Here is an 11,452-nt window from a genome sequence, read left to right as displayed (position 1 = left end):
TCAGCAAATGTTCAGCTATATCATGGCTCACTGCCTCTCCAAACTTCAGAACGCTGTTAATAACTATTGAAACTATATGTTAAAATAAAGCATGATGGATGTCACTGTGCAATATGATTATTAATCATGTGGAAAATAACAGAATCTGAAGAACATTTTCATTTTTTTGTAATGCTTTATTGCTTTTCCATCCTTTTGATCAACAAAAGTTACCCTTGTGAAACAAAAAATGAAAGAATAAAGAATCTGAATGAGTTCCACCCATAAGGCTAAAAGTAACCTATGTTGTAGTTTCAAGGGCAGCAGCTAGTTGCTATTAAAGAGCTTCATTTACTGTACTTTTAGTGGTTATTTGTTTGGTCCTGACAGAACTTTTAAAGAAAGTTAAACTGAAAGAACGATAAATTATGAAAAATATGTGAGAATTAGAGCAACAGAATTCACAAGATGGGTTAAAAGAAGAAGGTTAAAAGGTTAGAAGAAGATAAGGTAAAATTTGGGACTAAAGTTGTAAGGGAATGTTACAGTAGCAGTCTGTAAAAAAAAGAGATCATATCAATATTAAAAAAAAGGTTTTCCTAGAAATAGAGCTGAGATAGAAAAGGGAGACCAGCTCCCTGTGTTTGAAAGACACCTACACACACACACACACACACAAACAGACAGACACACACACAGACACACAAACACACACAACTACACACACACACACACACACAAACAGACAGACACACACACAGACACACAAACACACACAATCACACACACACATACACACACAGATACAGACACACAAACACACACACACTAAACAGGTGCCGATAATTGAGATGTGTTTCTCTGTCGGCAGCATCTGCAGCAGAGGACCGTCACCGTGACGATGGTGATGAGGACTGTGAGCAGGATGAAGGTTATGCCGACCCATGTTCCAAGACTCAACTCTGCAGGGACAATGAGAGGCACAGTTAGACTGACAGATCTGTTTCATCATTCGTCACTCACTCACAGAGTATAGTTTTTAACCACTAATGGCTCAGCATTGTTTCGATGTGCAGGTCCCTGTATTGTTTTTATCACGAATATCCCATGCCATATCGAAATCTAACCCAACACAGAAAACATTTAAGAGACCACTGAGACCAAACCTAAAAATGTTTTTGTGATATTGCTATAGATATATTTATAGCTTTTTTTCTTTTCGGTTCCACTTTTGTCTTTTGTTGTTGTGCACAAATGTAGCATCCACACGGGTGGATTTGTACCTAGTTTCACAGTTTTTCAAAGCGAGCTTAGCAGATGTTTTATGAGGCAGGAAATTTCTGTTTGTCAGGCTTTAGGGATACGCAGTGTGTTTGGGTGAGTCACAGTGAAGGTGACCAAAACCATGTTGGTTTACGTGAAAGCACTTAGTGGCTTATAGGGAACTTTTGTGACAGCAAAGTACATCAACTGGAAAGGTCTCTATAAGCACATCAGACGAAAGAACTTATTATGGCGTCTTTGGGTACATCAGCACAGATAGGCTTATTTGAAATGACTTAAGCGACATTTCAAAAGCATTGCACATACGGCAGCAGCGCAAACTGCGAATCCTAATAATAATATAATAAGTTTATTTGATATAGCACCTTTTACAGACAAAGTATTCACATGATAAACATGTATCATCATGATTGGATGACTCTAAAAGCTCCCCAGTATTTGATTGCCATGAATGGATAACTGGCTGTCAGTCAAAACTCTCGCTATGGCAACACATAACATCAAAGACCCCTGATGAAGTCTCATTAGTCGGACCAGATCATCACTGGTCCGAGTAATCACTTTCGGATTTAAAAATGTTGAGCAAGAAGGAAAAAAGCAAACTGCTGAATGCAAGACCTGCTCATCAAATATTTGGGAGAGCCCGACTACAATCTCAAACTTTGTTCATCATTTGAAGACTCATTTTGAGTGTCGGCCACGAGGTCTGATGTTAGCTAACATTAGCCTGATACAATCTGTTCACTCACAACTAATGTTAGACCGATATGCAAATATCTAGAACTGAATTGGAAAACGTTAGTCAGCAATAGTTTGTCCGCACAGCCAGTAACGTTGCGTTACCAGATTCAAAGGTTGCTACATTGAAAAAGTGACTTGATTTTGGGACTTGACTCGCCTAAACTTAGGACTTGACGTGACTTGACATAACCTGTGACTGGACTTGATTTGCCCGAGACTTGCTTGAGACTTGGACCAAATGACTTGAGACTTACTTGGGACGTGAGCAAAGATGACTTGGTCACAACACTGGCAGTTAATATTTCTGTGTGTGAAATATTATAATTTGCTCGTGAGCGTGTTTTATTGCAATTGCGACATATGACATAAATCTGACGCCTTATTATCTATAAAAGCAACAAGCATGACTTGGCTATGTCCCTAATGTGCTGCTAATGTTACTCTCTAGATCTCCATGTCCATAGTCTATATCGACTACGATTCATTAAGGTAATTGCTCCAGTACCGCCGGAAGATCCGCCAGATGTCCTTTATTTATCGGCTCGATGTCCGTTACCTTCCGCTTTCTTTGTGTAGGCGTTCTAAACTCCGATGGATTTCTGAGGACTACGGTTAACTGCTCCTCAGATCTCTGCAGGGTAAATCCAGACAGCTAGCTAGACTATCTGTCCAATCTGAGTTTTCTCTTGCACGATTAAAACAACTTCTGAACGAGCGCGTTTCACCAAAACAAGTTCCTTCCCGAGGCTATTTTGCAGAGGCGCCGTCATTGCGTCCGGTGCTTAAGACAATTGCGATTGGTTTAAAGAAATGCCAATAAACCAGAGCACGTTTTTCTCCAATCTCAGGATGCTGTGTGGACTAGCCAGACCTTCGTCCGCAGCGCTGTGGAGGAAGGTCTGGCAATGCGAGACTACCATATCCATTACCATGTGTAGTGGAGTGTATGCAGATTGCGTTCACCTTGAAGGACGTTACCGTCTCCAGGTGTACACTTCCGCATGCTCCAGGCCCCCTGCTGGGTGGCTAAGGGTCTAGAGGGGATGAAAGCTGCCACCATGAAGCAATAACTCTGGCCTGCATCCAGCTTCGACACCTGTGCTGTGCTGGAGTCTGATGTGATGTCTTTCTATCAGGTAAGAAAAAGATATTAAAATCACTCACTTAAAGATGTATCTAACTGGTAAAACAGGATTATCATCTGCGCATGCGCGAACATCTTGCGCATGCGCATGTCGGATCGTGCGGGCAGCACAGAGCGCGTACCCACAGTGACGAAGTATACACAAGAGAGCCATACTGTTTTTGTTGTTGTCCATTGACAAGTGACAGAAGTGACAAATTCATCTAAATGTATACACATTGCACAACTCATAGGCTGCCTCACTTTATTCACCGGATTTTTTCAGCAATCTTTCTAGCTTACCCGGTATAGAGCTCCGATTTATCAATTCTAACTTGAATGTCTTAATCAACTTAAATTGTAGTGTATATTTGAATTAACTCACTGATTTCTTTTCTTTTTTTCGTTTGTTTCGTCATGAATACTGTACCTTGCCTGTACTACCAGACTTGTGGTAGCTGATCTTATACTTGAGGTCATTTTTGAGAATGTCTCTGATGCTGAGCTGCTTCCCACCCCGATGGATGCTGGTCAGAGGATCTGTGATGCTGACATTTACGCTGCTCTCATTTACAGTGTTCACAGTGAAAACCGCAGCACTGATGTTACCTGAGGAGAGGACAGATCACCATTGATGAGGAGACTACCTGTCAGACTTAATCATGCGGATTGAAAGTTTCAGACTAAGTACAAGTACAAGTAATTACATTTGGGTACTTGGCGATACCGAGTACCGATATGAGTACTTAATAATTACCATTACGGTTACTTGACTAACAATTACTTTGAAAACATGCATTATTTGCACCTGAATGCATCATGACTTAACGAGGTGTACCTGAACACACCATGAAGTCCCATTGGTGCCGACACGCTTTACCGCTTGTGATTTGTTTACATAACTCACGGGGAAGGCAAAATGTTGCCACATGGGTGTACTATAGATTAGACAATAGATAGATACACTATATATTTGATTTGCCTGTGTACACTCTGTTTCTTTAAAAGAGAACTCCACCAATTTACTATTGCACTCCAATAACGTCAACGTAATAATGGACCGTTAATGGACACACTCATTGACGAAAAGGATCAAAATCAATGCAGAAGAAACAAGGAAAACCTGGTGCCATTACCGACAATGCCACTCGACTGTCAACATATTTTCTCTCAGGGCCATATTGGAAATTGAAGACATTTATATGTTACCTTATGTCTCACTGACAACTGTAATGTGTGTTATGTGTGGAGTTGTGTGTGTTGCGTGTGCAGGTGATGCCTACTCTCTTTATAGGGGTTGAAGGGCTGGGAATTAGTGTGAGGGAACTCTTCCGGGTCATCGTAATCGTCATCGCTCAAAGGATATGTTTGGACTTTAGCAGAGTAGGTCCTGTCAAACAGGGAAACATAAAAATGGGTTTGAGATATGTGATAAGCATTCAACATGCATGGTGTTTAGATTGTGCACAAAAGTGTTGGAAAGAAGCCAAAACTCTCAAGCAATACAGTAAATACTAAGAGTAATATAAAAGTAAAAAAAGACTGTCCTCAAAGACTGTTGAGGAGATTTCTACAATTCCTACAATTAGATGTGAGAAGGACAAGAATACGATTAAAAATCTGTTTACTGAAACTGAAACTAGAAAGGATTTCTGAATTCGGAAGAGCTACAATCCGGGCCATGAGGAAAACAAATGGATAACAGATAATAAAACAATATATTTTTCCAATGTAAGACAATTACATTTTAAAAGAACCTATGAAAAATTGTCATCTTCAAAGTTATAATCCTTAAGATTTTGATGATTTATTTTTTTTTAGCAATAGCCATTCAATGTATTTACATTCTCTCATCACAGCTCTACATAGTAGCCCTAATTTATTCTGCCTGTCCTCTCTTTGACTCGGCTTCTATAGTTGTGTGTCTCAGGTCTCCCAGATTCATATTCTTTTATATATGTTTACAATCTATCCAAATGTTTTTCATCCTGATTGTCCATAGTGTTAACCATGTTGGTCTATTTTTACACATGACATCTATGGCATGTCTGTCCGTCCTGGGAAAGTGATCCCTCTTGTGTTGTTTAATGCTAATGGCTTGTTAATTTAGGTCTAAATGATCACAGTGGACATTGTAATAGATTTTGTTTGTTGATGTTTGTAGAGCCTTTAAGTGGTTCACAGTTTTATGTTTCAAACGTTGGACTTGATTGGCTTCAAATAAGTCATGAGACACTATACACGACTTGCCACAGTTCTGTAAACTTCGTCAGATTCCCTTTTAAGTGGGGTATCAAATAGGGATGCCAAATCGTTTCTTTTAGCTGCACAAACAATTGCCTTACCAATAATACAGCTCTGTTCATAAAAGGTCAATTGAATTAATTGTTTCTTCTGTATTTAGGTTCTACTTAGATATAGGCAAAATGTTTCTGCATGTAGAAGATAAAACCCAATTTCCACTGGTCCACCCTGTCGAACTGAGTGTGATGATCCTGATATGCTTATGCTTTAATATCATATTTTAAAAAGTCATAAACTCACAGTTGAATAGCCTCATTAAAATGTATGTTACTTCATATGATAAATCAAATAAAGATAGAGATGGGTAAGGTCACAGGCATAAATAATGCTGACAACAGAGAAATCTAAGTTTCTGTAGGAATATTTTAAATATAAGTGGCGTTAGAAAATGCAAATGAATGTGAAGTTTTGTTACAGTGAGTAACTAAACCTACCAGATAACTAATGAAATATTATAGAGATACAGTATTATTGAAGGCATGAAGGGATTGAGGTGTGTGGTTCCCACCTGTCATAGGGTTGGAGGTAGGTGGTCAGATCACATTCTGATTCTGACACCTTGAAGCAGTCACGACAACCTATCCAGTCACCGCCATCCCTGATAGGCACATGACAAAACACACAAAAAAGGGAGAATAATGCCCAACATTTTTTTTAAACACAGACTGCTGACATTCTGACACTTTGTGTCACTCAAGTGACTTTTAAAATACAGATTAAAAGTCGAGTCCTGGCCCGAGACAAAGGAACACAGTGGTGTGAGATCACTGTAGAACTGGAGCACATTACACACATTAGGATAAAAAGGCCTTGCCATTTGAGAACCAAAGACAGAACCTTAAAAACACTTTTATTACTGCCATTGTTTAAAGGTACACTGTGTAGTGTTTAAAGTATTGCATTAGCTAAAATCAGTGTCTTCATTCATAAACATGTCTTCATTGGTGTAAAATGACCTCTGCCAATGATCTGACTTATCCTCGTAAGCGAGGAATTTCTTATCTGTATTTACATTGGACGGGCAAGTCCAAGGAAGCTTCCATGTCGTTCCGCCATTTTGAAAAACTGTAATCGCTGAGAGGGACATAAAGCACTAGCCTACCTGTCTAGCTAATCCACGACGCGTTTTCGTTCCGTGTTTGGTGTTTTAAGCCCCCATCTTCTCCTTCCAGGCAGCGCGGCAAAGGTTATGTTTAGAGTTAAGGTTAGGGTTAGCTGCCTGGAAGGCGACGTTGGAGGCTTAAAACATCAACGAGCTTTACGTTCAGAGCCAGCGTCACGTGACTGAAACCAGCTGAAACGGAGAAGGAGATCAGTGAGAGGCGCTTGTCACTACCACAGCAACTTTGAAAGCCTGCACTGCACTTTAGTTCATAATGGAGGATCATACTTACGCCGAGCCGCAGGAGAAGGAATCCTCGTCGCCAAAAAGGTGGAAAATTGGAAGACATGTTGTCATAGCTTCTTGGTACATAACGGCTACCGTAGTTGCGACACGCATTTGAAAAAGAGAGCACTATTCATTTGAATGCAAAAAAAACAATTTCACCACTAGATGGGAGAAATTCCTACACAGTGTACCTTTAAGACATTGACAGCAGTTTATGTCCCTAAATATTCAGATATAAACATGCTGTGATATATATATATATATATATATCGACGACGATTATCATCATTTGTTATGCAGTCTTCATGATGAATGACTTATTTCCAAAAAAAACTTATGAGCACATCTTGTAAACACAAGATTTAAAGATTTAACAGCTTTAGAGATGTGTCGATTAAATCCACTAATCGATTAGTCGCCAAAATCGTATGAGTTAAGTTAGTCGACTTAAGAATTATTGTAATCGGCAGCCCTAGCAAAAATTTAAATGAAGTTCAATGCCGCGTTCTAATACAGCAGCAGTCAATGTGGTGCTCACAGCAAAAAACAACAACGTGGCAATCATACGAATTGCAGTGCTTATCTTTTCGTAGCTTTTCGAACGTATGGTCTATGAGAACAGGCTGTTTTTGTCCACATTAGCGCCGACTCAACTAACACAGCATCTGACTCATTTCATTGAGATGAGATTGCTGCTGCAGAAAGGTTGTCCAGCACATCATCTGATCCATGCTCAACCTTTTCCCAACAGAAAAAGCTGTCAGATACATAAAGCAACTAAAAAGCTAGATGGAAAACAAAATCCTTAAAAGGCTAAAATGTAAGCTTACTTTTACTTTTAACAAATAGAAAGAAAAAAATCAACCAGTTTGAATTGCCTTCTTAATATTAATTTATTGTTTATTTAAAGTGACCATGTAAAAAAAGTAATACTGTAGGCTGGACTCACCTAGAGTAGGATACTGTGTATTTGTGGTCAGATGGTTTGGTAGTCCAGCTGAGGATGGTTTTAAAGTCCAGAGAAAACCAGCGTACGTTCTCTGCTCTGAACATAACAGTCTCATCTATGAATAAAATGTAACACAACATTAGTTTTCAGGCATCCAAGATCTAAAAATGTTTTCCATTCCTGTTTTTGTTTTCGTTAGTGTAACACTCATTTTGTCATCCTAAGTTTCCCTCTGGATCAATAAAATATCCATCCATCTTTCCATCTTTCCATCTATCTATCTATTGATCTATCTATATGTTTGTCTGTATGCCTGTCTATATATATATATATATATATATATATATATATATATATATATATATATCATATACCATACGTATATCAACTATTGTTACTGTAAATCACTTGGAGAAAAACTTTGACATCCACCTCCCCATCCTCTTCTTTCTCTTAAAGCTATAGTGTGTAGTTTCTTCCGCCCCCGTGAGGAATTCTATGTAATGACAACAAAACTGTCGGCGCGTCCACATGATACAAGCCTTACGTAATCACCCCCCCTCCTCCACACAGTTGCTAGTAGCCAAGGAGGACACGGAGGATTAAAAAAACATGATGGACTCTTCAGAAGAGGTCATTATCTTCACTTGAGTTTCTGTGCGTGAAAGTAACCGGACGCCACAATCTTCTGAACATAGCCATACTGAGAAATACAGAGAGAGTTGTGTGGTGCTGATTAATAATTAGCTTTCTTAATTAGCTTAATTAGCTTTGTAGCAACTCATTTGGCAATGGCTTGAATGTAACAGACGTTCATTAATATAAAAAGAAAAGTTACGCACTAAAGATTTAACCAGACCATAATTAAAGTCAGACTTTGCCAGTAAGAAAAGCTGAATATCAGCCCAAAGTGAGACTGTTACATTGCAGCAACAAGTTTGAGATACTGTAATCCCAGCTCAATCTTGTAACATTCCATTTGTTCATTTATTGCAACATCTAAAGAATGTTGTTGAACATTTTGTTTGGTTTATTAGTTGCTTTAACGTTTCTGTCTAAACAAAAAGGCATCATGATTCAGTCGGTAAATATCATCATGGAACATTAACTGGTTTCAGAAAAACTGGAGAATGTTACAAAAGTTACAAAGTTCTTGTTCTATCAACCTCATGAACATCCTGGCTTTACGCAATTGGCGTGACTTACTACATGAACATTTCCATAATTTGAACATCATTTTTTCTCTCAAATATGAATATGTATATCCTCAAACATGTGTTTTTTGTTTTATCTGCAGTGTACCTGTAACATTTTACTGCAGTAGAACATGTAATCTATACTCATAATACCAATAATAATAATTGGTATCTTCCCAGATGTAAAACTCCTCTCTGTCCGTTCTCTATCACAAACAGTGAAGCTCGGCTGTGAAATAAGCAGCATCATGTTGGAACACGGCATTTTAGCATATTTGTTGAGCTAAACTACTTTTGGGGGTGACCAGTGGTTACCATGGCACCAGATACTTAAATCTGACTACACAATGCAGGTGAATGGGAATGTTGGAGACATGTTACATAAACTTTCAACTTCTATCTATCTATCTATCTATCTATCTATCTATCTATCTATCTTTCTATCTATCATCTATCTATCTTTCTATCTATCTATCTATCTATCTATCTATCTATCTATCTATCTTTCTATCTATCTATCTATCTATCTTTCTATCTATCTATCTATCTATCTATCTATCTATCTATCTATCTATCTATCTATCTATGTAATCCTGTGGTTTTACCTGCAGTAGTGATGATCCAAGCAGACAGACAGACTCCCAGACAAAGCACAGTTTTCAGAGATGCCATGTTAGCACAACCCAAAATCCTTTTTCCTTCAATGCTTGATCTTGTAAAAACTGTCTGAACCCAGGAGAAGAACTGAAGACTGTTGTTTTCAGGTCAACAGGACAGAGAGTGTGGGAGCTTTGAATGGGGGAACTGGGGGGGCGATTCAGGGTTCTGCTTCGTTCTGCCTGCTGATCCCGCCCACATGCCTGCCTGCTGATGGGGGATTCTACAACGATTTGCTCAGTTTGAACTCCTCCTTTCACCATAACATAACATAACACAGACGACTGTAAGAACATGACGTTCCGTGGGCTGACACATGAAACGTCAGGAATATTTAGCAATAGTTAACACCCACCCTGACTAGAACCAAATAGTTGATTCTTTCTTTGTTCGACGAAGATTTCTGGCATCATGCTGCTCATGTATTCAACTGTGTTTCTGTGAAAGCCAAACATCGGAATGCCCTGTTGCCTGGTTGGCTGAAAGACTTTGTCCCAAGTGACCCAGTTCAAGTTCATTAGTAAACTTATTCATCTGTTTCTAAACACGCACAGCAACACTAGAGACTCAGAACATGGAAATCTAGTCTTTAATATGAAGGCAATGCTAATACTTTTTAGGATTAACATTTCCTTGATCCTAATCCTTATTATAACTGATATATGAACATATTGCCGCCTTTGTTATTGTTTATGTAAAAAATTTCTTTAGTTGAGTATAGGTAAAGAGAGACTGAGCGGCTTTCTGTGAAGCAACAGATTGAAGCACTATGTCCAAGAAAGATTTCCCCTCGGGGACAATAAAGTGTATTCTATTTTATTCTATAATGGAGCCAATAGCATACCGTAAATTATGGCTGCATTTCTTTCAGGTGTGCCAGCTCTATGGTCCAACATATCCAGACAAACAAAGGCACATTCAACATCAGAGACAATCACAAATATCACTAAAAAGATTTCTAGTTTAAAAGTTTAAAATCCTCTGTAATTCATTTGATTTATAAGGTGAAAAGTAGTGGAAGATGAATAGAATAACAATGATAGAATGTAGTTCTCGTCTTGATGCTAGTGATGACCAGTGTGTGTATCGGAGCCTGATATATCGTATTCCTCTGTGCCACAGAGCTCCATTCTTACAAAACCTATTACAAACACATCAATTATTCACATATATAAACTACAGTGGCCAGCTGTTTTAGGAAATTACTGAGCCATTTTAACCATATATGAGTACCACCATATATGGTTAAGTAGGATTGTTGCGGATAACAATCAGAGCACTGAAGTGTGTCTAAGTAGTGTAATATCTGTTTCTGGAAACATGAATGACAGCTGTGAATCCAAGAAAAGTATTTAAGTTTAAGTATTTCTTCTAAAGGGGAAATATCATGTTCATTTTTAGGTTCATACTTGTACTTTGAGTTTCTACTAGAACATGTTTACATGCTTTAATGTTAAAAAAAAAAAAAAAACATATCCTTTTTTCTCATACTTTCCGTCTAAATATACCGGTGTTCACCATCTGTCTGAATCACTCAGTTTTGGCACCTGTCTCTTGAAGCCCCCCTCCCAAAAAAGCCAAGTCTGCTCTGATTGGTCAGCGTTTCTGGGTCTTAAGCATCTGCGCTCTTGGCATCTCTGCACTGTCATTGCAGCCGGGGAATGACTGTAACGGCACAGTAGCGGCACGTTATACCTATATATACTGTAGTATAGTTGTGACATCACAACCATACACCTTTGCTCCCGTCATAATCACGGCCAATAAGTCACTGCCTAATAAACATAAATATGGGTCATAATACGCAGAATATGCATAATATGCAGAAC

The 11,452-nt window shown here is 38.6% G+C and overlaps 1 protein-coding gene across 1 annotated transcript; it reads right to left on the bottom strand.

Moving 5' to 3' along the window:
• Positions 1-161: 161 nt before the first annotated feature.
• Positions 162-9,801, bottom strand: LOC144527059 (tissue factor-like). Its single transcript, XM_078264923.1, has 7 exons — positions 9,572-9,801; positions 7,771-7,885; positions 5,940-6,029; positions 4,411-4,517; positions 3,558-3,736; positions 2,968-3,133; positions 162-941 (listed from the first exon to the last, which is right to left on the bottom strand). Exons 1-7 carry the CDS (start codon positions 9,636-9,638, stop codon positions 808-810), a joined length of 858 nt encoding a protein of 285 aa, XP_078121049.1. The 5' UTR covers positions 9,639-9,801; the 3' UTR covers positions 162-807.
• Positions 9,802-11,452: the final 1,651 nt, after the last annotated feature.

This window comes from Sander vitreus, chromosome 12 (genome assembly GCF_031162955.1).
Source record: "Sander vitreus isolate 19-12246 chromosome 12, sanVit1, whole genome shotgun sequence".
NCBI classification, from domain to species: Eukaryota; Metazoa; Chordata; class Actinopteri; order Perciformes; family Percidae; genus Sander; species Sander vitreus.
Note: the sequence above shows the minus strand (reverse complement) of the source record. Positions and strands in the feature narration are given on the sequence as shown.

What these genes read in the sequence shown, in the direction of transcription:
- LOC144527059 (XM_078264923.1), bottom strand. Translation starts at nt 9,638, where the DNA reads ATGGCATCTCTGAAAACTGTGCTTTGTCTGGGAGTCTGTCTGTCTGCT. An exon ending in TACACAGTATCCTACTCTAG is followed by an intron (nt 6,030 to 7,770) that starts GTGAGTCCAGCC and finishes TGTGCCTATCAG; the next exon opens with GGATGGCGGTGACTGGATAG. An exon ending in CTTCAACCCCTATAAAGAGA is followed by an intron (nt 3,737 to 4,410) that starts GTAGGCATCACC and finishes TCCTCTCCTCAG; the next exon opens with GTAACATCAGTGCTGCGGTT.